The sequence below is a fragment of the Clarias gariepinus genome, chromosome 13 (genome assembly GCF_024256425.1).
Source record: "Clarias gariepinus isolate MV-2021 ecotype Netherlands chromosome 13, CGAR_prim_01v2, whole genome shotgun sequence".
NCBI lineage: Eukaryota > Metazoa > Chordata > Actinopteri > Siluriformes > Clariidae > Clarias > Clarias gariepinus.
This window is the reverse complement of record NC_071112.1, coordinates 19159916-19187641: the sequence shown is the minus strand read 5'-3', so window position 1 is coordinate 19187641 and position 27726 is coordinate 19159916. Positions and strand designations below refer to the sequence as shown.

The 27726-nt window shown below is 39.1% G+C and overlaps 1 protein-coding gene and 1 non-coding gene across 2 annotated transcripts; both read left to right on the top strand.

Moving 5' to 3' along the window:
- Positions 1 to 12: 12 nt before the first annotated feature.
- eprs1 (glutamyl-prolyl-tRNA synthetase 1) lies at positions 13 to 27206 on the top strand. Its single transcript, XM_053509830.1, has 35 exons — positions 13 to 141; positions 2129 to 2213; positions 2422 to 2521; positions 5177 to 5333; positions 5463 to 5605; positions 5824 to 5924; positions 6046 to 6172; positions 6326 to 6518; positions 6645 to 6816; positions 7622 to 7855; positions 7969 to 8053; positions 8138 to 8197; positions 10633 to 10743; positions 12711 to 12847; positions 12942 to 13149; positions 14608 to 14720; positions 14933 to 15050; positions 15148 to 15279; positions 15387 to 15599; positions 16579 to 16821; positions 17854 to 18093; positions 18352 to 18585; positions 19952 to 20220; positions 22322 to 22373; positions 22483 to 22692; positions 22792 to 22864; positions 22950 to 23029; positions 24922 to 25023; positions 25118 to 25273; positions 25417 to 25614; positions 25709 to 25882; positions 25989 to 26149; positions 26294 to 26372; positions 26475 to 26539; positions 26633 to 27206. Exons 1-35 carry the CDS (start codon positions 99 to 101, stop codon positions 26781 to 26783), a joined length of 5019 nt encoding a protein of 1672 aa, XP_053365805.1. The 5' UTR covers positions 13 to 98; the 3' UTR covers positions 26784 to 27206.
- On the top strand, positions 20349 to 20481 carry LOC128540272 (small nucleolar RNA SNORA47). Its single transcript, XR_008365451.1, has one exon. It is a non-coding gene; the product is annotated as a small nucleolar RNA SNORA47 (small nucleolar RNA).
- Positions 27207 to 27726: the final 520 nt, after the last annotated feature.

The following is a 27726-nucleotide window of genomic DNA, read 5'->3' as shown; positions in this document are numbered from 1 at the left end:
GTCTCTAGCACAGATACTTCGTGGCGCTTGGGGAAGAGAGCTGCCTTTCGGGTTAGCAGCGTGTTAAAGGCGGCAGGGGCAGTCAGGAAGGAAACAGCATGGCTCTAAATCTCACCGTCAATCCCAGCAACCCACCGCTAGGTAAGACGGCAGAGATTAAATTGCATATTTGTGGGAGGACACGGGTGATAGTTTTATTGTCATTCGATTCTTGATACACGCGCCAGTGCTGTCGTGGCACAGTGAGTACGCTAGCTAGACACATGTACAGCTAGACAGACACATGACCTGCAGTTCACCGGTGTGCAGTGGAAATGCTTCAGTGCATGATCAGATCGCACATTAGCTGATCAGATGTGTGTCTCTCTGTATCCATTCAGTACTGTTAAAGTTTGGGGTAATTTGCTGAATGAATACCTGGCGATATCACCGTTAGTCTGGTTGATTAGTTGTACTCGAGGAACTCGCATGCGGCCTATTTGTGTTAAAAGTGTGTTTGTATATAATGATCAGCCTTCTCTCTGTACACACAGTTTTGCCAGTGTGGCACAGTGGTCCAGAAACGTTAACCTCCAGTGGTGCCACCGTTTGTTAAGAGCCGGTATTACTGGCTGATGCAATCAAAACGAAAGCGACATTTCTGCTTTCATGTATGAATGTTTTATAGTGCAGAAGTGATACAGGCTGCAGGCTTTTATACCATGTTCACCATGTTTCTTTAGACCTTCAGTGTTGATTAAGATGCTAAACTGCCTAACACACACTTATACACTTCCACACTCTTGACTCTGGACAGACTCACTCCCGACACAGTCTCGACCCGGGCCCACTCGCTCCCGACACAGTCTCGACCCTGGGCCCCACTCACTCCCGACACAGTCTCGACCCTGGGCCCACTCACTCCCGGCACAGTCTCGACCCTGGGCCCACTCACTCCCGGCACAGTCTCGACCCTGGGCCCACTCACTCCCGACACAGTCTCGACCCTGGGCCCACTCACTCCCGGCACAGTCTCGACCCTGGGCCCACTCACTCCCGGCACAGTCTCGACCCTGGGCCCACTCACTCCCGACACAGTCTCGACCCTGGGCCCACTCACTCCCGACACACTTTGGGCCCGACACACTCTGGGCCGACTCAATCCCAAAACACTCTGGGCCGACTCACTCCAAATCATGCTAATCAAGACTCGAAGACCAAATCATGTGCAAATAACACAATATAGTGCTTTTTTTTTTCTTTTTTTTTTTTACCTAAATAGACAGAACATTTTGGCAGATTACCTAATCAGAGTGACTAATCAAAAACAAAAAATGCAGTCTGTCAGGGCAGATTGTTATAAGAAATCCCATCAGGGCAAAATTTGTGCACACAATTACCAAGTGCAGGTTGGTCTCCACAGCAGGTATCGAATCCAGGCATTCATCTCAGACATACCAAAAATTCAACATAATCATCCTTAATTCTGTCATCTTACCAACACTAATAAACCACAAATTATTTAGGAAAACGTATAGAAAGAGAGTCATGCTCGGGCAGTCAATCAGGGCCGTGTTCCTTGGCATCAAAGTATATCTGTAACAGCCTGAGGAATAGAGTGTGTATATATATATATATGATGTAGATTCATGATTGGCCTTTGTGCAGTTATTATTGAAGTGCATTTTATATAAATTAATTGCTGCTTTAGTGCAGTGTTTTAGAGGTGCTGGTAGGATTGTGTCAATAGATTTTTAAATCAAGTTTAATTGTCTCCCCTTGCTTTGTAGATGTAAGTTGTTTTGTTTGTGTCACTGCCTTTATTTGTATGGGAAGAAAGCACAGACACTGACAGGCACAGCCTGTTCATTTGAATGCAGTTTCATTTTGGATGCAAGGTGAAATATAAAACCACTTGAAATACAGGTTGCCATCACTTAACCCCCAGGCTTAGGTGAGACTGGTTTGTATGCAAGCATTGTTTGATGCCGCTGTATATTGCACACTGATCTGCTGGGCTGAAGGTTCAGCAGCTGTTTGTCTTTTTCAGGACACTCTGGCTTTGATATGCTACAAACTTCTGTTTCTCCTTATGTGTATGTCGCATGTTAAGACCACAAATAAACCTGTTATCACTGTGTGACTACAGGGGCGCTGTTAGCAGCAGAACATGTGAAGGGCAGCGTCAGTGTCTCTGTGGAGGAAGGCAAAGACACCAAGCTGCAAGTCTCTGAGTGAGTGTTCTTATGAGTTTGCATACTGTAAAACATACACATTCACATCTTTGTTCAGTGTAAGTGTGTGCATGGGGCTTTGAATGGACTTGCATTCCATGATTTAAATAAGTGAATAAATGGTTGTGGTCGGAATGTTGAATCTTGGAAGTTTGGAATTCATTCTAAAAACACAAAACAATGCTCTCATTTGGTCTTCTTTTTTTAGTCAGGTGCAGTTCAGTGACGTGAACTCCATTACACGTTACCTTGCACGTGTAGCACCCAGTCTGGGTCTGTATGGCTCCAACATGCTGGAACAAACTGAGGTCAGAAATTTTTTATTTTAGTAATCGAGTTATATTTTACCAAAAATTTAATCGAGTAATCGGATTCAAGTTTACTTTTGCTTAATTAAACAGCAATGTAAAATATATAAAAGAAAAAAAAAGATTGGTATTCTTTTTACAAAAATCAACTTTTATTTTTTAAATGCATACAGCATTTTATCAAAAATAATCCTGGTCATTATTCACAATACAAGGAATAGCTTAAAGTTGACTGAGATGAATTAAGTGTATTACAGTGCCATTAAATTCTTACATCTTCCTTCTAAGCCTTATCTCAGATGCAAAAACAAACAAAAAAAAAGGTATTTTAAATGACTTTAAGTATCAAAAAACTAAGGCACACATTAAAAGAAATTTTAATTAAATTTTATTGCTCCCTCCCATTTTGTAACCCGCAACAGAACACTCCCTCAAATCACAGCTAACTGTTTGCGTCTCCTTCTGCTTTGTGGGTGACGTAAGCGCTTCTTCTTCATCTGTGTTTACTGGCGGCTTAAATTTGTGTCACGCCAAACAAATAATTGCGCAAAAACATAATGTAAGCTTTTAAACTTAACTAAAAGAAGCTTGAGGCAGAAGATTTTGCCTTGATATTTTTTTTTCCTAATCGGATTACTTGAGTTATTTGAGGAATCGTCTCAGCCCTAGTGTTGTCTACTGTGACTTTCGCGTGACACGCCTGCGACGGGATTTCCTGTGCAAACACCGCTCACCAAACAAATTGAATTTCTGTTTTTATATATATATTTTGGATACAATATAATAGGGATGGAAATCACCATGGTCAGGCGATATGATTTTATCATGATACATGGGTGACAATTCTATTATTTTATAAATATCCAGATTCTATAATAATTTTAGATTTTGTTAAAATTCTAAGCGATCTTTTCAAGCAGTTCCCTTTTACCACACAATGCTGCTCTTCCTGCAATTGTGTGAATAGTTTAGAGCACCTGTAGGATTCTAGTGGGAATGCAAGCATATATACATTTTAAGAAATTTATTTTAGATTCACTACTTAATCCGTTATGCAGACTTGAAATTTCAACAGGTGTGGGAGCCCTTCCTTTGCTTTTTTCCTTTACATTTATAGTTAGTCCCCTTCTTATTTAATTATTTGTTTGTTTGTTTCCTTTTCCCTTTTTATTCCTTTTTTTTGCATGCAGAACCAAAATCTTCCAGCTCCATATTCCCTTTCTTATGCATGTAAAACAGGCTTGGAGTCAGGGAGGGGTGGGGTGGGTGCTATAGGGTTTGTAAGGGGGTTATAAAACCTGTATTAAAACGTTTACCCGGTTATATCCAAGTTCCAAGTTCAAGTTCAAGTAGGCTTTATTGTCATTACAACCATATACAGTTAGTACACAGTGAAACGAAACAACGTTCCTCCAGGACCAAGGTGCTACATGCAACATAAATTTACAACATAAATTAACAGAGACACTAAACTAGCTAACCAAGAGGCCTAGTTAACTGGCTAGCAGAGACAGGACAGAGAGACCTAACATAAATTACAACATAAATTAACAATAACTAACTAGCTAAGTAACATTTTTATAGACAACATAAAGTGCACGTGCAAATGTGCAAAAGAGCAACAACAAAGTGACAGTGCGCAACCACGACATAACAGAACATAAAATATGGTGTTGAGGTAGTGGGTAAACATAAACATTCCTTAAAACAGCAGTTTAAAATCAATAAAAATATATTTATAAAATATATTTAAAAAAAATTATTTTGCAGTCAGTTTAATGATACAAGAATTAAATCACAGAAAACAGTGAAGATACATTGCGGAAACATTTTTTTCTCCCATCTCTACAATATCATGATGTCCCTTCTAGCCTGCCTTCCTGCTTTGAGCTATGGTAGTGGTGTGGTAGAGTTCAGAAGATCAGCATCTGCTAATTTCGCGGAAGACTGGCAGTGTTGAGGATGTCACGTTCTAATTAGCAGTCCAGTTCTGTGTTTCGGTAAATTTAAATGAACTGAAACTTGGATGTCTAAAATAAAATATGCACAATTCTCAGAAAATAGTTAGTCCAGTCTCTCAAGGACTATCTTGCTATCTTCCTTTTTTGCAATGTGTAAACATTTTTCCTACCAATGACAAAAAGTTCTGAGCATGTTACACGCTTATGAAATGTATTCTGACTATCTGTTAGACCCCTATCTCACCTATGCGGTTTTACGCGGTGGCTGTAAGTACGGTTCATCATTATTCACCGCGAGTTTTGGCGCTGTGAATACGTTTCCATCTTTTCGTGGGAAAAATTAAACATGTTTAAACATGTTTAATTTTTTTGCCGCTCCCCGCGGAAGCTTGTCGACCTTGCAGAACTTTGAACGGTGCCTAACACCGCATCTCACCGCGAGTCAAACCGCATAGGTGAGATAGGGGTATTACTTCTCAGTATGACTCGATATTTAAAGCTTTAAAAAAAAAAAATTTCATTATCCCTTCACAAGCAATTCATTCAATTCAGGCTGTGTTTCATCATCCCTAAAATCTTCCTGAGAATATTAGAAATGCAGTTTTGTTTTGCTGTTAATGATTTTGTACAATTGCCATAAATTGATTGGTAATGCTGTTGGAACTGCTGTACAAGCTGTTCTGTGTATCTGTAGGTGGACCACTGGCTGGAGTTCAGCGCACGGAAGCTGAGTGGACAGTCAGACCTGGCTCCTGCTCTTGCAGAGTTGGATGCAGCTCTGTCACTGCGCACATTTCTGGTCGGCCACACCCTGACACTGGCTGATCTCTGTGTGTGGGCTGCCCTCAAAGGTGAACCAGTGTACTTGATCATTCCCTAATAGCACAAACCTGGCTTTAACCAAAAGTCCACTTGGTCAACATTCAAATCAAGCAATTGTGAGATATACTGTAGACGTTTGTATTCCCTGTTGTCTACAGGAAGTGGAGAGTGGCAATCTGTGCAGGCTAAACCCGGCACATTTCCTCATGTGTGCCGCTGGTTCTCTTTCCTGAGCTCTCAGATGCCATTCAGTGAGGTGGGCACCAAGTGGGCCAGCAAACTTTCTGCAAACCAGCCTGCTGTAAGTTTGGTTTGTTTATTATTATTATTATTATTTTTTTTTTTTTATTATTATTATTTTTTTTTTAGATTGACATTAGACCTAAGGCCCTCAATCACACAATGATTATGTTGCTATGATAATTTGTACCATTAAGAAGCCTCCATTTGGTGCACCAAATCCTCCATGTTGAAATTACATACATCCTATATGTCTGTTTAATGTCATTTCTGTTTCAGTCTGGTGCGAAGGAGAAGAAGCAGGATGTTGGGAAGTTTGTGGAGCTGCCTGGTGCTGAAATGGGCAAAGTTGTTGTGCGATTCCCCCCAGAGGCCAGTGGGTATGTTGCACCAAAGCTTGTGTAGGACAAAGTGGTTTAAAACTGCTGAGCCATGCTTCTCAGTGTGATCACATGCGGGTAGTAGATCGAAAGTTCCTTAATAGCACGCTAATGTCTGCAGGTACCTGCACATTGGCCATGCCAAGGCCGCCCTTCTCAACCAGCACTACCAGGTTAACTTCAAGGGCAAGCTGATCATGCGCTTTGATGACACAAACCCTGAGAAGGAGAAGGAGGACTTTGAGAAGGTATGTAGCATTTCTTTCTTCCCCACAATTCCTATTTCAACAAGAAAATTTCTTTTCCTTCTGTCCTTTTTTTTTCTTCTTTTTTAAAGGATGACTTTTAGGACTGTTATGTAGTTTCCAAGGTAAGATGCAGTTTTTTTTTTTTTCTTGCAGGTGATCTTGGAGGATGTTGCCATGCTGCAAATTAAGCCAGATCAGTTTACCTACACAAGTGACCACTTCCCCACTATCCAGCGTCTGGGTGAGCAGCTGCTTCGGGAAGGCAAGGCCTACATTGACGACACGCCCCCTGACACCATGAAGCAGGAGAGAGAGCAGAGGATCGAGTCATGCCACCGCAACAATTGTGAGTCCCCGCTCATGCTTTGTGCAAAACTTACGGCACAAATTAAGACAAATGATAACAGTTAACATTTCTAAATATTCCCGTTCTTTTGTTTCTTTCTTTCTTTCTTTCTTTCTCTCTCTCCAGCTGTGGAGAAGAACTTGAAGATGTGGGAGGAGATGAAGGCAGGCACAGAGTACGGGCAGACCTGCTGTATGAGGGCTAAGATCGATATGAGCTCAAACAACGGCTGCCTGCGTGACCCTACGCTGTATCGCTGCAAAAACGCCCCACATCCCCGCACTGGTGACACGTACAAGTGCGTGTATAAACACACACACACACACCTTAAATGTTTTGTACAGGGAGGTTATTATGTGGCTGCGTTTTAAAGTGGATTTGCACACCGAAGGAACTCTGGTCTCTGCAACTCAACACGCTGTGAACTGGTGAACTGAAGGGGAAAATGTTTTGTCTAAACACTCAGTGACTATTAAACCACTGGCTATTTTTTTTTTATTATTATTATTGTTTTTTTTACATTTTCACAAACGGTTTATTTTAACAAGGCATCACCTCCAAGTCTTTTACTTTCTGTAGATTTTCAGTTTTGACTAAAGACTTAAGAGTTGTTTCTTGTATAGAAGGCAAGCAGAGATCCTGTCATTTCTCGTGTTCATGTTTGGCTTCAGCTGGTACGCGTGGTTTATGGTCGGAACACACACATCATTAGGAAAGACTTTTGCTTGTGTCGGTTGTTATGGTAACAGATAACCACACAAATGGTACCAGTTATTTATGCATCCATAACTATCAATGTAACATATTAGGGTTGCTAAATTTTCCAAAGGTTGGACACTTAAATCGTTTAACTATCATAGCTAACATTACATGATTTCCTCAATTCCAATTTTATTTTATAAGTTGTAATTGCATAATTTCAACAGATTAGTTGCACAAAACAAACTACTAAAGCCCAAATGGTTTAAACCAACATTTACAAAAATATTGCTCTAGTTTTTCTGTCTTTATTTAGATGTCTTCATAATATCTCAGATTTTTGGACTTTTTGATTTATTGGTTCTAGTGATTAAAATTTGACGTTTCCTGCTCCCACGCTCCAGGGTTTACCCCACATACGACTTCGCCTGCCCAATCGTAGACAGCATTGAGGGTGTGACCCACGCTCTCCGCACCACAGAGTACCACGACCGAGATGAGCAGTTCTACTGGGTAATAAACGCCCTGCGACTGCGGAAGCCTTACATCTGGGAGTACGCTCGGCTCAATCTCAATAACACCGTACTCTCGAAGAGGAAACTCACCTGGTTTGTGGATCAGGGCTATGTGGATGGCTGGTGAGTGTTTTGTTTTGCCATACATTGGGGTGACAAAGGATTGGGATTGAGAAAGTTAAATTGCGTAGCCAAATATATAAAGTTTTATTAATGGTGTTTGTCTTTTCTGCCAGGGATGACCCACGATTCCCTACAGTCAGAGGAGTCCTGCGCAGGGGAATGACCGTTGAAGGGCTCAAACAATTCATTGCTGCCCAGGTACGAGACAGTTTATGCATATGTGCATTTTTAACTGTGTGTCATGTGTGTCTTGCCTTTATTTCTTTACATTTTCTTACACAGGGTGGATCCAGGTCTGTGGTCAACATGGAGTGGGATAAGATATGGTCCTTCAACAAAAAGGTAAAGACACAAGCCTTACATGGCGTTCAGTTTGACAGCATCTGTGGTCAGTAGTGTCTCATTTCTCAGCAAGCATGCTGATGTAAAATACGAGTTGCAAAAGTGCTTCTAAATGACTTTAGAAAGCACTCTGAAGTAAGCTGGAAGCTTGATGCATGACTCGGATATCTGATGGTAGCCAGTAGATTGATTACCTACACTGGGCTCTGATATAATGTTTTACTTTTTCTTATTAAAGGATTCATTTATTTTTTGTTTCTAGCATATGCTGCTTGCTACAGCGCTACAATTTAATTGAATATGTAATTCAATCATTCTTTTGTTGGTCAGTTTAATAAATTGGATCGATAGGTACGTTTTCAAATCATAGGTGATTCACTACTCTAAAAACGTGAACTCTTTAAAAAAATAAAATAAAATGGCACGGACGGAATTCAAACCATTTCAAACCACATCTTTTGCAAATACTCACGTTATGTGAGAGTATCACAGAGTTTTTAGCATCTGTTACATTCCACCTATAGGACTAGAGTAAAATACTGTAAGGGGAAAAAGATTCTTGCTTTGTCCGAGACATGACATTAAAACAAGCAACACAAGGTAAACAGCAATCCAATGCTTATTAAATTAATTTTAGTTTTAGATTTTAATACTTCAAAACCTATAAGTATAATAGCTGCTCACGTCAAATTAAACAGTAAACATTAGTGCCGTTTAATCTTACTGAAAATCATAATGCCCAGAAATCGTGTTGTGTTGAATTGAATTGACGGTCTACCCATGATTCACAGCTCTCTTGCTTGTCTAACCTAGATTTGCTCGTCGCTCATTAAGGAGGGCTCTGTATTCCTAAGTCGGTTGCGTAACCTTGTTCCCAGCTTTGTCCAAGCATGGCTCTAACTTCTATCCTTGTCTTTTTTTCCTTCATGCTTTTGTTTTTCATCATCCTGTTTCACATACTGCCTTGTACTAATTTTAGATTTGCTGTTTGTCAAATCTGGACACCTCCATCACCCCTCCACCGCGCTTATTTTGTTCAAGGTGTTTTGTTTTGGCAGCTTCTCTTTTGAAACCATACCTCTTTAATTACGTTATGAAGACGGCATATCGTCTGTGCCGCCTGTCTAATTCAAACCCTTGGAGAGCATTACCTGTCAGTTGCACATTTTGTATGATGTTTTGCATCATCTTCATCTTTTCTCAACCGTAAGCGTGCTATCGGCTTAAACTATTTGCGCTTAAACCTGTAACATGCAATAAACATCATCTTGTCCTGGTTGCAGTCTGGAAGACATTGCTTGGCTCTTTAATTAGTGCTCCCTTTCTCTTATCACTTTGCCTTAGTGTACAGTTAACGTTTTTGTTTATTACATGCTTTTTGTTTGTATAGCAGGTTAGCCATGCAATTTGGTCTTTTGACTTTGATCTGACTGCATCGTACAGTCCTCTACATCATTCCGATAAAAAAAAAAAAAACTGGAGGAGGCACAGGTGGAGGATAATTACACATCCTTCAGGTGTTACTGAATGATAGGAGCAAGGAGAAAGCACCTCAAAACATTTCCCATTCTGTCTGACCTGAACTGTCTGACCTCTTGAACTCTGTCCTGTGTTCTGCATTAAAATGCATCTCACTCTTCTGTTTCCAAGCTGCCAGTTAGCTGTACAAAGGTACTCCTCCTCTTTGTCCTTGTCTGCATTCCCCTCATGTTTTCCCTTCTCACTCCTCTGTCCTTTCTATTCAGTATTTATAGTTCTCTCTCTCTCTCTCTCTCTCTCTCTCTCATTCTGTCTCCCCCCTCCCCAGGCCATCTGTCACAGAAGGCAAAAGTGTCATTTTGGCCAGAACTCATGTCTATTGTGCATAATATTTATTTATTTATTTTGTCAAAAGAGCTTTTTATGAAGATTTTGGAGCTAATACAGCTTATCCGTATGTTCTAACTGTTTTTCTGTGATGGGACCTGAAACCATCACCACTCCTCGCTTTCTCACTGCATATTTGCTTCCTTATGGCTCCTTTCCCTTCATACAGCTTCTGGCAGATTCCTTGCACCATAGTATTTCACTTCATGACTCCTAGATACATTCAGTTATAATGCTGAAAAAAAACAAAACAATTTCCTTTATGCAGTGGTTTTGGGATCCTGTAGTACTCACTCTGCGTTACTGATGTACCGTGGAAAACTCTATTTTGATCTATTGCTTTGGGTTGTAGCTTAACATTTTTGGAAAATACACAATAGTTCAGCTTTCCTTGCACACTTCATCTGTCTCTCCTCCATCATATGTTCCTTTTTGTTACCTTTTTGGGCTCTTGCAATTGCAGCATTTTTTTTTTCCCTGATCTGTTATCTTTATTGTAGTCTCATCTCTCTCTCTCTCTCTCTCTCTCTCTCTCTCTCTCTCTCTCTCTCTCTCTCTCTCTGCTGTAGGTCATTGACCCAGTAGCTCCTAGGTACAGTGCCCTGCTAAGCTCCCAGGTTGTTCCCATCACCCTTTCCGATGCCAAGGAGGAAATGAAGGAGGTGGCCAAACATCCCAAGGTAAATGCCAAGTGCTAATTTATTACTGATAGATATTACCATCCCTTCTGTAATGCCTTCACTACCATGTAATCCAGCTCTGACACACACATGCTCCCAGGTCTCATGGTAGACATTAAGAAAGGTTACACTAGTATGATTTATCACTTAAGAATATGCCAAGGGCAGTTTTTTTTTGTTTTTTTTTTGTTTTTTTGTCCCCCCCTTCTCAATAAAACAACTGATGAACCAACTGACATTTTAATCTGAAATGATTTGTGTTCCCTAACACTCGTCTGCACACTCTTGACCCACATTCAAGGTTATAAGTTTATTAAAATTATGGTGTGTATATATATATATATATAATACTGTATATATAATTTTAAGGTAATAAATATTGGCATCCTCTTAATAAGATAATTCGTTCAAGTATTTATTGTTAGCCTAGAAAAATAAGCTTTAATACAAAATTTTACATTTAATAGTAGTTAGTTCATAATTTATATATACACTCACTAAAGTGAGTACACCCTTCTAATTTCAGTTAACATTTTAGTATTGTATATCTTCTCAAAAAACCATGCTATAGAAATTAAACTTGGATATAGTTTAAAGTAGTTAATGTGCAGCTTGTATAACAGTATAGATTTAGCCATGCAAAGTCACATTTCCTATTTATTCTGTTCATGTGTTTGTCACCTTGATAGGACCATATGAATTTGTTCCTTATATCAGAGCATTTAAATTGCAGTGCTTTGAGTACAATTCACTCATACTGACCACTGGATGATCAACATGACACCGCTTGGCAAAGAACTCTCAAAGGGTTTGAGAAATCGGATATGTTACTCTCCATAAAGATGGGTTAGGTTACAAGATGATCGGTAACACCCTGGAACTGACTTACAGTCCAGTGGCCAGGGTCATAGAGAGGTTTTGCAAGACAGGTTCCACTCAGAATAGGCCTCGCAAGGGTGGATCAAAGAAGTTGAGTTCTCCTGCTACGTGTCAGGTGCAGAAAAAACAGACGCATAAGTGCTGCCAGCATTGCTTTGGAGGTTGCAGAAGCGGGAGGTTAGCTTGTCAGCGCTCAGACTATATGCCACACACTGCAACAAGATGGTCCGCATGGCTGTCATCTCAGAAGAAAGCCTCTTCTGAAGCTGGCTCACAAGAAAGCCTGCAAACAGTTTGCTGAAGACAACTTGTCCAAAAGCATGAATTACTAGAACTATGTCCTTTGGTCTGATGAGACTAAGATAAACTTCTTTGGGTCAGCCATGTCCAGCATGTGTGGTGACGCCCTGGTTAAGAGTACCAAGAGAATCGTCTCTTGCCTACAGTTAAGAATGATGGACTCACGTAGTGTAATCATTTTTGTTGTCTAGATTATAGTTATTTGTACTATAATGTCTACATGTTGAGTTATTGTTAGAGGACAGTAAATCTGTACTGCTGTACAAGCTGCGCATTGACTACTCTAAAGTTTATTCAGTTTTAATTTTTATAGTATTGTCCCTTGAGAACATATAACAAAGTAGTTTAGTTAATTTTGTCAGATACTGCGTGTGCGTGCGTGTGTGTGCGTGCAATGTTTTATGTTTATTTGTTTTTCCAGCAGCCCTTATCTAATTTATCTTTTCGAATCAATCTGGGAAAGTACGAATTTTTTTAATTTTTAAGGAAAAAAAAAAGATTTAACCAAAAAGTTTAAATAGGCCATGTCACATGGTCTAATTTATTAACAGTGATATTATGCTGTGTTTTCCTTTTGACCTGCACTCTCCCCCGCTTACCTCTCAGCAGCAGCAAAAAAAAAAAAAAAAGTCTGTCCTGTGAGCATTAGACAGCTGAATTGTAAAATGATTATATAGACAGGTGCTCTTAAGCTGTTTTTAATGGGCCGCTGTGCATTACTGCAGAATCATTTAAAAATCAAGAGAATTTAGGTGCTTTTTGTTTTGGTTTGTTTGTTTATTTTTTAGAACGCAGATGTGGGGATGAAGCAAGTGTGGTATGGCCCAAAGGTGTTTGTTGAGGGGGCGGATGCTGCGACCTTTACTGAGGGAGAGACTGTTACCTTCATTAACTGGGGCAATATCATCATTACTAAAATTCACAAGTAAATTTCTTCTGGTATCTGACAGCTAATTGACATTCAATACATCTTTTTATTGAATGCAAGACAAATCATTATTTTTTTTTTGCTGCTTTAGAGACCACAGTGGAGCTGTGACATCCCTAGAAGGCCGTCTAAACCTGGAGAACACAGACTATAAGAAGACTACCAAAATAACTTGGCTAACTGACACCCCCAAAGCTCCCTTCACCCCTACTGTGTGTATCAACTACCAGCACCTCATTACCAAACCTGTGCTGGGCAAAGATGACAATTTCAAAGACTACATTAACCCGAAGAGCAAGGTGAGTGCTGAGGCTGTTGGAGCATGGTAAAATGCTGTAACATTTATTTTTTATTATTATTTTTTAGATTGTAATAGGGTTTCTTTTGATCTAGCAAATACAAGGACCAAAAGAAAACTAATGTGTCTTGGCCTAATTGGCTTGATTGGCATGCTTTAAAATCTGTGCGTGAGTTATAGCAGTTAAACACCAGTTTCACTGTTTTATGCTTACAAACATAATTGACATAGATGTCATGTCATGGGATCTGTTAATTGTGGGCAAAATCTCAGCTCATTCTATATTCTTATAGCGATTACAGCTATGGTGTTTTAGCACTGAGATATGTTATGTTCATAACTACTTAAAAAGGCGAGAACAGAAAAGCCTGTTAATTATATGATTAGGTAAATCATGTGTGCTGGAAGCTGAGAAAACACTAAGATGTGCAGGACAGGTGGTGTGGAGTTGATAACCACTTTAGACTGAATGAGCTGAGCACTTTGGACAAGAGACTTTACATAAAGGTCATGGATATGTCTGTGTTAGTCAAATAACCACATCAGTGTCCATGGAAATAAGCTTCTGCTGTGCCACAGGGGGGGGGGGTCTAATTGGCTTGTTTAAACCCTAAGCAATACAAAACAACTTAAACACAATCAAAAAATACCAGATTGAAGAAATGTATTTGGAAGAAGTATGTTCTTTTCCTCAGCACCCATGTTTATTAATACCAGGTTTGAGTGATGTAATCAAATAAGGCAAATAAAAAAAACAAATACAGGGGAACATGGTGTAACAATGCCCTTCCTTAAAGAAAATTACAGAGCATTTTCAGCAAGTAAATGAACTAATGCCAACCGGGTTACACGTACATCCAGGAGCAGTTCAAAAGTTGTTTGCATCAGTAGTTCTCCTGGGGGGAAGCTACAGCCATCTTTTGCATGGAATCTGGAGAGCTGATTGGTCATGTTGGCGATTACACCTGTGCACTTGCAGCATCACACTAGCCAACTATTGGGAAACTGCAAGCTTGTTGGACGATGTCCCCAGGGGTGCATAAGCAGCAGTTCGAAAAATATGTGGTCGAATGGTGTCCTGTCTTGGAGGAAGCATGTGATAGTCAACCCTACTAGCTGGTGGTTGTCACATTGGTGGAAGAAAACCAATTTCCACTCTTCTTCCTTAGTGCAACGTGTTGCACACAGTTGGGCAAAAGTGCACAGTTTCTTAACACCACTTAAATGAAGCAATATACATGCATCAATTAAGTGGTGTTAGGAAACTGTGCACCTTTGCACAATTGTGTGCAACACCAATTTCCTCTCTTCACTGTTAGTGCACTCTCCCATCAAAGGGGTAACTACAGTACCATCCGGTTACTAGCCGGTTTATTTCTCTTGACAAAATTAGATTCACCCCCCCTTTTTATATGTAAAGAATATGCTAACATCAAGTTTGTCTGTCTGTGTTTTAAAGATCGAGGAGATCATGATTGGCGACCCATGCCTGAAGGACCTAAAGAAAGGAGATATAATCCAGCTGCAGAGGAGGGGCTTCTATATCTGTGATCAACCTTACGAGCCAGTCAGGTTGGTATGGTTTGCTGGACAGAAATTATATCCTGGCATGTTTTAATAGTTCTTTCTGGCTGATAAAGCTGCTGGTATATGATTGGTTGATGAAAATAACTGGTATAATAAATCAGACGCTTGACCCCTTACATTTATCTTTGTAATTAATTACTACAAAATGCTGAAATTCAAATGCTGAACGAAACTGTATATTTGATCTACTTGTCCAGTCCTCATAGCTGCAAGGAGAGCCCGTGTATCCTGCTATATATCCCAGATGGCCATACCAAGGAAATGCCCACATCTGGCTCCAAGGACAAAAACAAGAGCCAGCCGATCACTAAACCAGTGAGTGCAGCATTTACCGATTCATATTTCTAATGCTTTCCTTTTCATTTGTTGTTTTATGGAAGTAAAGAATCTGTTTATATCCATTTATCCTAAGGTAAGTGATAAGAAAGAAGAATCTTCAACACCTGCATCCAAAAGCCTAAGCATGTCCTCAGCCTGCCCTTACACACGTGTAGCTGAGCAAGGTGAGGTGGTGAGAAAGCTGAAGGCCGAGAAAGCACCCAAGGTGAGTCAATAGATACTAATAGTCTGCTATTATCATAAATTAAACAGATCATGTTTCTTTTTATTTTAATGGAAATGTCTTTTTTTCCCCTCTTTTGTCTTTTATAGGACAAAATCGATGCAGCTGTAAAGGAGCTTTTGGCTTTAAAAACTGAGTTCAAGCAGCTCACCGGTCAGGATTATAAACCAGGCATGGCTGCTCCATCTGCAGCACCAGCACAACCTGCTCCATCACCGAGCTCCTGCCCTGCTGACCTCTATTCACAGGTTGCAGCACAAGGGGAGTTGGTCAGGAAACTTAAAACAGAGAAAGCAGCAAAGGTGAGGCTCTGGAGATGATGGTGATGATAATGCATTAAATTTACAGTGTTTTATTAAATAATTTATCAATTAAATTGAATACTACTACTAATAAATAAACTGCTGTTATTTACACATTAGGATAGGGGAAAAAAGTGTGGAACTATAATCATTTTGTGCGCAATTCTACGTTATGAATCTTGGTGGAGTAGTCTTAAACATGCCTAAATACATACACAAAGTATATAAAAAAAACCTATGGATGACCTAGTTTAAAACTATTGCAATACCTAGATACTGATTTAATTTGTACTGCAATTTTACAAGGATCACAATTCTATAAATATTACAATTTAATATACATTATTATAACGTAAATAATAATAATAATATTACTATTTTAAACAAGCATAGCAGATAAAACCACACAATGCTGTTTGCCAATGTGTAAATAGGTTGCAGCATACCACCTGTAGGATTATAGAGAGAAACATACATTTGCACGGGTTCACACAAACACTAACGGTAACCCTGCTCTGTCGGGATTCTTTTTAAACGTGTAAAGTGCAGGTTAATCTGTTTTATTTTTTACTCTATATTTTGTATCAATTATATATATATAGAAAATAAATTATTATTTTTTTTGGTTGGTGGAATAAATCATCCAAGTCTATTATTTCTTATAGGGAAAACTGCTTCGATATACGAGTTTTTTGATTTACAGACGCTTCTGGAATTAACTATGCTCGCAATCCAAGGTTTAACTGTATCTGAAAAAAAATAGTGCATGCAATTAATTATATGTTGAGGCTGTTCAGGGACATATAGTTTAGTGTATTTACGTATGTGTACGTGATCAGGATCTCTTTTTCTAAATGCAACAAATATTTTAAGAAAATTTGTTGTTTGTAGTGAAATGTTAAATTACTATCTGAGTAGACTTTTTCAGTGAGGGTTGCCTGCTTTTTAACTCTGTTTATTTTCATGCTTTCCTCCCCAGGAGCAAATCGATGCGGCTGTGAAGCAACTGCTTGCTTTGAAGGAAGCGTATAAGAAGGTGACAGGTCAAGACTACAAGCCAGGAGCTGCCCCTGCAGCACCATCAGCCTCTACTCCATCAACCACCGCAACATCAGTTTCCTCAGCACCCGCATGCCACAACAAAGACCCTGTGGACATTTACCAGCGTGTGACACAGCAGGGTGACCTTGTGAGGAAACTGAAAACTGAGAAAGCGCCGAAGGTTTGTGTTCTCATTGATTTGGCAGGTTGTTTTTACACAAATTACTTACAAATGACTGTGGACCAAAGTGTGCCAACAGACGGTAGATTGCCGTGGATTTGAATTCACAAGTCATGTTTTCTTCCTTAAGTGAGTTTTGATTGTTTTTATATGCAAAAAAAACATATGTTGGAAACTGGTAATATTTTGGGGGGCAGTGAAACTGATGCAGAAAAACACGTCCAATCAGATGTTTCCATCATATTTGACAGTTGGGATGATGTTTTAATGATGATCTTTTTTTACATCAGATGTAGTGCATGTGTGTGCATGTAGTGCATGCGTGTTCTTTCCAAATAAAACAATCCTAATTTCACCAGTGCACAAAACATTTTGCCAATACCGCTATGGAGCGTTCACGTGGTCTTTCACAAACTTCAGCCAGGCAGCAATGTTCTTTTTCATAAGCTGTGGATTCCTTTGTGGTGTCCTGTCATGAACAACCTACTTGTTCAGTGTTTTATTGAGCACATCTGTGGACTCAACACATGTTAGCCAGTTCCAATTATGCCTTCAAATCTTTGGCTGTTCCTCAGGTTGTTTCTTTACCTCATTGCTGAGTCTTCATTGTGCTCTTTGAGTCAGTTTGACTTGGTTCCACTTTTTGGTTAAGTAGCCACATTAAGTATCCTATATTGTCAACTGTAAACTGGTAAATTTACAAAGTCTTTGAAATTACTTTAACCCTTTTCAGCTTTATGTAAATCAGCAATACCTAATCATAGTTCCTCCGAGAGCTCCTTTTGGCAAAGCATGGCTCACATAAGCGTTTTTGTGCAGAGCAAATTCGAGGAGTTTTATTATTTTTTTTTTGTTTGTTTGTTTTTTGTTTGTTTCAAAGTAGCTGTAACCCACACTTCCAAACTTATTTTTTTATGAAATGCCACTACCTGAGTAGACCTTCTTAGTTAGGGTTGCCTGCTTTTTAACTCTGTTAGGTGCAGTCTATAATGTTTTCTTTTTTAATGTCTATTCTCATGCTTTCCTCCCCAGGAGCAAATCGATGTGGCTGTGAAACAACTGCTTGCTTTGAAGGAAGAGTATAAGAAGGTGACAGGTCAGGACTACAAGCCAGGAGCGGCCCCTGCTTCATCAGCCTCCACTCCATCAACCACCGCAACACCAGTTTCCTCAGCACCCGCATGCCTCAACAAAGAACCTGTGGACATTTACCAGCGCGTGTCACAGCAGGGTGACCTTGTGAGGAAACTGAAAACGGAGAAGGCACCGAAGGTTTGCGTCTTTCTGCCTTTGGAGTAATACATTTCTAATGACATTCCTGATTTGGCAGGTTGCTTTGTCTGAAATGATGTAGAAATAACTCACCTTGGACGCCGAGTTGAACCTTTGAGGATTCAAATGACGCCTCCTGGCGGCTACTCAAAAACATCTAATCATTGGTTGATACCTATAGCTGCTGCAGCATTGACACCACGATGGTACAATGCTATAGTTTTCAAATTAACAAGTCATGATTTCCTCCTATTCCAGGACCAAGTGGATGCTGCTGTGAAACAGCTGCTGGAACTTAAGGCTGAATACAAGCAGCAAACTGGAAAAGAATATAAACCAGGCCAGGCTCCCAGCACTGCTCCCACGCCTGCACAAGCCAGCCCTGCTGCACCTCCTCCGTCCAGCTCTTCTCCTCAGGCTCAGGCTCTGTATGCTCAGGTCTCCCAGCAGGGGGAGCAAGTGAGAAAGCTCAAATCAGAGAAAGCCCCTAAGGTACTATTACACCTTTATATTTAGTCTGTGATTATTTGTGCAGTTTTATTTTTGTATTTTATATATAAATTCAGGTTATATTCATATATATATATTTATTATATGTTTGCTTTAACAAGAAGCATTCTGTTATAGGCAGTAGTGATTAAATCATGTTGGCGATTTTTTTTTTTTTGCACCTTTTAATGTAAATTTCAACCTATAATAATAATAAAACAAAAATCAGAAGGAAAAAAAAAGGATTTTAAATTTTTGAAAATAACTAGTTTTCATAAGTGTTTACATGCTGTTGTTTTCAAACTCATTTTTAGTAGCAGTTAGAGTGCAAGTTTCATCAATAACAATGACTCTAGTAAATCCCAAGTAAAAGTTAACAATCAACAAGGGGAATCACAGAGGTTGGAAATAATTCCAAAACACAAGACATCACTTAAAAAAAAAAACTCTCAGAATCACAACAATGAAGCATGGTGACGGCAGCATCATGCCTCATGATTTAAGTTGGGGCTTTTTTCTAAGTGGAGGGAATTTTCAAAACCATCAGCCATCTGAAAGAAAGCAGATGATTAAGTCATTTCAGATTTAAGCACAACAACCAAAATAAAACATCCAAATGTTCAAAGAAACCGCTCCATTAAAAGTAGATCCATAGTAAGGAACGGCCCAGGGAAATCTCAGACCTGAATCTGGGTGGAAGTTTGTGTACTGGCTTGAAGAGAACGCTAAGCCAAGATGTTCAAATAATTTGCTAGACACTTCTCTGGATAGACATAATAAAATGATGTAACAGAAAGTGGCTCAGCAAAGTGTTTGTTTACGGCTCTGCACACTATGAGCTTTGTGTGCGTGGTTTTCATTTCACTTTTGCAGGTTCCCATTTCACTTATTATTTCTTTTTATTTACTTTTTTTTAATATACATATATCACTTGCCATTTTACCATGGATAGCCAGCCTTCTCAAGTGCACTGTATGTTTTCGGGGAGTCTAACTATTATAATCACTTTTTTTTTCTCATGCCGAGTACAAGTACTTCTGTTTGAGTATGTGCCAATACAGAGTGCCGATACCAGTACTTTCTTGTTGTCCCAGAAAACATTTAAGAGAACTTTTTAGGAACCCCAAAAAACACCGGTTATTGCTTTGCTAGTGCATAAACCCTAAAATTGACTTTCTGCAGAATAAAATTCATTGCACAGTTAAACGATATGCGACACAGGGCTGACACTGCTAGATTAGTGCATTATTATGGGATTGGTGCTCGATACTGATTCTTGCTACAATTCCCCAGCTGCACAATGCTACAGTTCAACAATAAAAGAGTTGGTCAGTGTTTACTTCATTCTTCTTTTTCTTTCTTTAAATAGGATCAGGTCGAAATGGCAGTGAAGACTCTGCTGGAGCTTAAGGGCCAATACAAAGCTCTCACTGGACAGGAGTACAAGCCAGTGAGTGCTGCAGGGGGTACGGGGAACACAGGATCAGAGGACAAGAGCCGAAAGGAGCGTGAGAACACTTCTGAGAAACAAGGAGGAGGAGGCCGCAAGCCACAGAAAGGAGGAGAAAAACCTCAGCAGGGTCAGGAGAGTGGGGCAGGAGGAGCAGGAGATGGTCAAGGACCGAAGAAACAAACACGGTATGATGCCTAAAACCATGGAAGTACTAAGTAGCGATTTTGTGGGAATCTACATTCTGTATGTTCTGAGGAATTTTACATTATCTAAAATTCTGAAGAAATTTAGATCTTGAGACTGGTTACATCACTGGAGGCTTGAGAAAGTTTGGATGTTGTTGCAGTACTTCCATAACTGGTTATAACCTCCAAGACTAAATCTTAATCACTGCATTTATGTCTGATTCTTCATCTCAGATTATGCGCTGTGATTAAGGACATTTGTAAGGATTATTTTTGAGCACTTTAATAGAAACACCACACTAAAACAGCAACTAACATCTTATGTATGAATTTATTTATAATCAACTAATCTTTTGGATGTTTTTTTTTTTTTTATTAGTGTAATTGTTTTCACAATTAATCTAGGGATGATTTTCCGGATCATTGATTAGTCCTTTTATTAGATTACAGGTAAATACGAATAATTTAGATGAGTAATTTTTTTTTACTTATTTTTAAATATGAACATAACATATAAATATATATATATTTTTTTACAAATAACAGTTTCTTTACATAAATGCCAAGGATTGACAAAATTTATATAGAAACAAAAGATCTTACTAAAAAAAAAAACTTTGCTCAGCTTTGCATCCGGTGATTTATTTTTAAAAAATAATATAAACTGTATTTCTCTTAAAAAGGCTCATCCATTCTAAAAGTTCAGATTTATCCAGTGCAGGTCTAATAATGAAAGATGTATACTTCATTTTGATTAATTTCTCATAAGTAGAGTTTTAGTGTGTTGAGTATGATTTGCTTCAGTAGTGAGTACCAACTAGTAAAGCACCGATTTTCAACGTGATGGTAATGAAAGTCTACACATGGTTTAGTTCTAGGTCTCTATGTGCATAAACAAACTGCTTACAACCTGCTAAACTGCTGGAAAGCAGCATTACCAGAGTATCTGTAAGCATCTGCTCCAAAGAAACAGCCGGTCAATTCTTGTATGAAACCCAACAAATAGGAGCCCAGGGACTCCCAGGCACTGACCCCAGCAACGACGCAGACTGTAATACATATTTAGGCTGCTGCTTCATCGTTTTGAGGTCAGGGAGCAACAGGTGTTTTCTTCGGCGATGCTCATGCAAATTAGTTGGTGGTGTGAATTTCAGCGCTATGCAGCATGAACACCACCAGCATATTAGGTCTCTGCTTAAAGAATTAATCTAACAGGGTTCAGATTTTTAAGGATAAAGTCTAAGAGGATGAACCTAAATGTTTCGATGCCCCTGTGCACTCTTTGTGCATATACACAATCAACATAATCAGTAATGTCGGCAGTGGGATTTCTATGCCGCTGTGCAGAGTCTCGCCACAAACAGTGGCAAATGAGATGCCCTCATCAAATGTTTGTAGCTATCTCTCGCCAAGAATTGGTTGCCATCTGGCAGTTTTTGTAGTGTGGTGAATACAAATCAGACTGAAGAATACAAATCGTACAAAACATCATCAATTGTGTGTTTATTAGTTATTATTATTTAGATTAGTCCGTACTTAATTTGCTCTGTGTTCATTCAGCTTTCAAAATGGACACATTGAGGAAGAAGCTGAAATATGCAATACAGACAAGTCACATTTCACATTTTCATGTTACATTTGTTTCCGTCTGCATTGTCGCAACATGCAGTTGCATTTCTGAGGAGATGCCCATCCTGCTGTCTCATAGACGTTTCACAGAAGCATAAACCAGGCTTTACTGGTTAGGGCTTCTGTTTGCTCACAAACCAGCATTTTTCTTCTTGGCATGGATAGTTGGAAACGTTCTTGGGGATTCCGGCCCTTGTTGTCATGATTACATGCATTACGCAATTCCTACAGATTTTTCAGGTGTGTTTTCATGCTGCAAGTCTCCTTTTACTCTTTCTAATAAAGTGCTCAGAAATCATATTTACATTATGAATTATGATGATCAGCATCAGAGAAGCTTCATGCTGTATTTAAATGCTCACTGATATTGTATCATTCAGGGTCATCTTGTACTGTACTTGCATTTTTTTTTCTCAATATTGCTTAATCAGTACGCTGACATTATCTGCTGTATATCATTATCACATTTTAGGTTAGGACTTGAGGCAAAGAAAGAGGAAAATCTGGCTGACTGGTACTCTCAGGTACTGTGCTGTGATTTTTATATTATGTCATTTAGAGATGCGTGTTATCATGCAGAACTAAAATGTTTCCTGAAATGGTCATGCTTAACCAATTGTGCTGTGTTTTCAGGTTATTACCAAGTCAGAGATGATTGAGTATTATGATGTTAGTGGTTGTTACGTGCTGAGGCCGTGGGCTTTTGCGATCTGGGAGAGTATCAAAGAATTCTTTGACCGTGAAATCAAGAAGCTAGGAGTAGAGAACTGCTACTTCCCCATGTTCGTCTCTCAGGCAGCTCTGGAGAAGGAGAAAACTCACATTGCTGATTTTGCCCCGGAGGTATGGACGAGTTTTTTCTGAAAGTCTAAAATGATTTTTATATTATTTATTTTTTTTTTTTTTTATAAAGAAAAGCCATACATTCTGATCTCTATCTAGGTTGCATGGGTGACGAGATCAGGGAAGACTGAGCTCGCAGAGCCTATTGCTGTGCGTCCCACTAGTGAGACAGGTGAGGCACAAAATAGCCTTTACGAGACCTAGAATGATATCAGATGGAATACTTTAATGCATTGTTTTTTCGGCTTCTTTTTCAGTAATGTACCCTGCCTATGCTAAATGGGTCCAGTCCCACAGAGATCTGCCAATAAAACTTAACCAGTGGTGTAACGTTGTGGTGAGTTGAAATCAAAATCCTTCAGTTGTTTTGTGCAACATAAAAACACACAAGTTCCCATATTGTACTTTTTTTTTTTTTTTAACAAGTTAAGCATAGGTCCCATAAATTGTAATGCATTTATTCATACCCAAATGTCTCGTTTCACTTCCCTTCCAAGAACACTCCATTTAATTGTCTATGTAAATGAGATCTGCTGAACCACACACACACCAGCAGAGCTGAACAACAAGCCAGGGCAGGGTGTTCTCCAGTATGAGGTCACAATAGGGGAAAATATGAGGCTGCGTTCCATTCCACAGTGTATTCAGTACTCCCTGCTCCGTGTCACTTAAGGGAACTTCCCTCAACAAAATTCCATCGCTCGAAACACCCTGCTACATCACCAGCACAGAGGTCACTTCCTCCAGGCGTATACTGGTAACATAAGCACATCTGATTCCTGGTGCTGCTGTGCTGGAAATTTTAGACTACAGAAGTTAAATATTAAATACTTTTCGAAACAAAAAATGGGGGGTAAACGAATTTGATTAATTTAAAAGATCTATAGAGAGTCAGTTTTTTTTTTTTTTTTTTTTTTTTTGTAGTTTTTTACAAATTGCTAGCCTATATTATATATAGTATATTATATATTATAGTAAGGATTTATCGATTTAAATTAAATAAATTGTCATATTAATATTATCTTGTTTTTTACAATAATGATGATAGATACAGTATATATAAATCCCTTTTTAAGTTTTCATGCTCCAGCGAGGCACAATGACTGATGGAAATTTTTTTAAAGACCCATTGTTCATTTGTTCTCTGCATCATTCACAGTTCCCTTTGAACTGAGCAGTTTCGCTCACTGTGGTCACACACTTTACATGGCTGAATACCCTGTGCAGTATACTTTGCAGGATACTTCAAATAGGGTGCATTCCGATCATCTTGACATGTTTAAACAGTAGTGAGTAAAAAAACAAAAGAAGAAGTTCCATGCATTTTCACCCACAGTACCTTTAGTTCACTTAAGATAAATTACAATGGATTATATTGGACAGCATATGCAAAAAAAAAATGCCAGCATCTCAACACATTATTGTTTTTAATCGCAAAGTTAAAAAATGATAAAATTCATAAAAGTTTAAGAAGGACATGTTGTCCTTATATACATATATATAAAAATATACATTCATGGGTTTTTGTGCCATTTACATTAATATCGCAAATATCAAACATTTAAAGTCAAGAAATAATTCCGTTTAAAAAAGGTTTGATTGTCTGAATTATTAACTTTGAAGAAAATGAAGAAGAATTTTGGCTTGTTGTGTCTGCCGCACCACAATACACTTATTGGCCAGGCACCCAATTTTAGGATGGACAAACACACACACACACACACACACACACACACACACACATGCACACACTTGTGATTTATTATGATTTTTCTGAAGATCTCTGTTTATTATCAGCAGCGATAGCATATTTAAGCTTACATAAATCACATACACGTACATCACATGCATCCCACACATCAAAAGAACCAGATATATAACATGTAAGTGATGGAAAGACCCATAGAAAGACGATAGGAAACACATTTGCATTTTCCAGTTAAACAAAGGGGATCCAGCAGACACAAGCTGTTTAAATGTATATTACATAAAATGTATGTAGAGGCATGGAAAAGTTTGCATCGTATTATAAAACTTTACAAAAATGTAATTATTTACCCTAAAATATTTATCAGCTGTACAATCTTAATAAAGCTGTATATGATGCAATAGTTTAGATTTGTTCCTAGATTACTAAAAAGAGAATTATGATGCCATGCATGGGCTTTATATGCTGGTCCACACTTAAATCAACCTGCTAAAATTCTTTTTTTTATCTCTTTTGATTAGCGGTGGGAGTTCAAGCACCCCCAGCCCTTCCTCAGGACCAGAGAGTTCCTCTGGCAGGAGGGACACACGGCCTTCGCCACCAAAGAGGAGGCTGCAGAAGAGGTCAGACACGAGTCTATAGTGCTACTCTTGTGTTATCTTTATAAACAAAACTTCCTGCAGTGTGTAAATGTGTATGCTTTTTTTGTGAGGGCAGGTTCTACAGATTTTGGATTTGTATGCACGAGTGTATGAGGAGCTCATGGCCATCCCGGTGGTTAAAGGAAGGAAAACCGAGAAAGAGAAATTTGCAGGAGGAGACTACACTACAACCATTGAGGCCTTTATCTCAGCTAGTGGAAGAGCCATTCAGGTCAGTGTTTACTCTTCTGGTAACATCAAAATTGAAATAAGACCAATTTTGTTATCTATTGTTAAATGAACAGCTTTTTAGTGATGGTGTCTTTGAACCATTAGAGAATTTGAGATTAATTATTTTGCTTTGTATGCTCTCAGGGTGCTACATCACATCACCTGGGCCAGAACTTCTCCAGAATGTTTGAGATCATGTTTGAAGACCCGAAGAAACCTGGTGAGAAACAGCTAGCCTATCAGAACTCATGGGGTTTAACCACCCGCACCATTGGAGTTCTGACCATGGTGCACGGAGACAACATGGGCCTTGTGCTGCCACCCAGAGTGGCCTGTCTGCAGGTAAGAACTACTGACTTTTATCTCAGCACCTCTGAACTTCTCTCGGCACCTCTGAACTTCAGTTTCTCACATGTTCACTTGTTGTTTTTGTCAGGTGATCATCATTCCTTGTGGTATCACAGCCACTCTGCCCGAGGCTGAGAAGGAGCTCCTGATGTCTCAGTGCGCCAAGTATCTCTCCAGGCTACAAAAGGCAGAAGTCAGGGTGAAGTCTGACCTTCGTGACAACTACTCACCAGGCTGGAAGTTTAATCATTGGGAGTTGAAGGTAAAGATATGTTGTCTTTAGGTGATCGTTAGCTTTCTCCATACTAATCTAATAGTTAATTGTTTTTTAATGTTGAATTTGCAAATTATTTATTTCATCTATCCAGGGTGTCCCGATTCGCTTGGAGGTTGGCCCTAAGGATCTGAAGCAGAAACAATGTGTGGTAGTCAGGAGAGACACAGGAGAGAAGATCGTCCTTTCCGATGGGGATGTCGAAAAGAAGATTACCCACTTGCTCGAGGAGATTCAGGATAACCTTTTTAAACGGTACACACCTGTATGCATAAATGTAGAACTAATTACCAGAATTAATCTGTGTATTACTAACATACATACTACCACCATAATATATTAAGAGCAATAAGGCCTTTTTATTGAAATTTAAAACACTTAATCTGTATATTTATCAAGAGCTTCTGCTGAGATGAAATCACACATGGTGGCAGTTGACACTATGGAGCAGTTCCAGAAAGAGTTGGACCAGGGGAAGGTGCGCATTTCATTCAGAACTGTCTGTTATCTAGTATATGCAAAAGCAATGGTCAAAACTGTGTAGTGTTCCCTAACAATGTGTTTTATTTATGGTTCACAGATTGTGCAGATCCCATTCTGCGGAGGCATTGACTGTGAGGACTGGATAAAGAAGACCACTGCGAAGTAAGAGCCTAATCTCAAACAATTTTCCCATTATATTACAGAGAATGTAATGTAATTAATTAACACCAACATCCCTCTGTTCGCTGCCCACAGGGATCAGGATCTGGAGCCAGGTGCACCGTCAATGGGAGCCAAGAGCCTTTGCATCCCTTTCCAACCACTAAAGACTCTGCAGCCAGGGCAGATGTGCATCAGCGGCAAAGAGCCAGCCCAGTACTACACCTTATTCGGTCGCAGTTACTAAGAGAATGGTTTCTTTAAAACATCCATACATGACTGCAAGACACATTAGAGTCTAAAGCAACTTAAATTTGACAAATGTACTAACCTGAATTTCAGAAAAAAACTTTTTTTTTTTTTTTTTCCATACGTTAACCCCTAGTCATAATCATGCTGGAGTCAGTTGATTCTCCTTGAGTAAAGATTCTCTTAACTCTGGTAAATCTCAGGACAATTATCTGTAAGGCATTGACGGTGCACCTGTACTGATCTGCTATCAGATTTTGAGAAAGAGACTTTTGTCTGGTTTCTGTGGCAAAACCTATAATACTAAAATATTAAACCCCTCTACATGTTTGACTTAGTTTTTTTTTTTTTTCATAATATGTATCATTCTGCTTCTTCATAAAATTCAGAGCTTGCCTGTAATAAAGACATAATCATATGATGTTTTGTGGCTTTATTGTGATGTTTGTCAACATTTTAAACTTAAAAGACATTGTGAATACCTTGTATCCATATGTACACAATATGTCAAAACGTTGTGTACACCTGACCATCAGACCCATAAGTGGGCCTTCCGCAAGGTTACCGCAAAATTTAAATAGCACAATTCTTTAGAATGTCTGTAGAATTTCCCTCCGTGGGGACGCTCATCTCTGTCGCACATTCTCTAGAACACAGGAATCCATCACATGGTACAAACACTTGCACACTTCAGGGCCAGGTGAGTGTGTGTTAACACTAGTGATTGTGGTAGTATGTGTGTGATGTGTGTGTCACACATGTGACTTGTTAGTGTGTGTGGTTGTGTATTTCTGAGTGCAGGCATGTGAAGACAGATGTGAGTGTTAAAATTTGTGATCTGTGATATACATGAGTTTGTGTGCGAGTGTTAACATTTGTTATGTGTGTGCTGTATGAGTGTGTTTGTTTGTGCTAGTGTTAAGGTTTGTGATGTGTATGTA

Bases quoted from the DNA above. Each gene is read 5' to 3' on its own strand.
- eprs1 (XM_053509830.1), top strand. From the start codon at position 99: ATGGCTCTAAATCTCACCGTCAATCCCAGCAACCCACCGCTAG. The intron at 2,214-2,421 runs GTGAGTGTTCTT...TTCTTTTTTTAG, and splicing joins ACCAAGCTGCAAGTCTCTGA to TCAGGTGCAGTTCAGTGACG. The intron at 10,744-12,710 runs GTAAATGCCAAG...TTTATTTTTTAG, and splicing joins AGGTGGCCAAACATCCCAAG to AACGCAGATGTGGGGATGAA.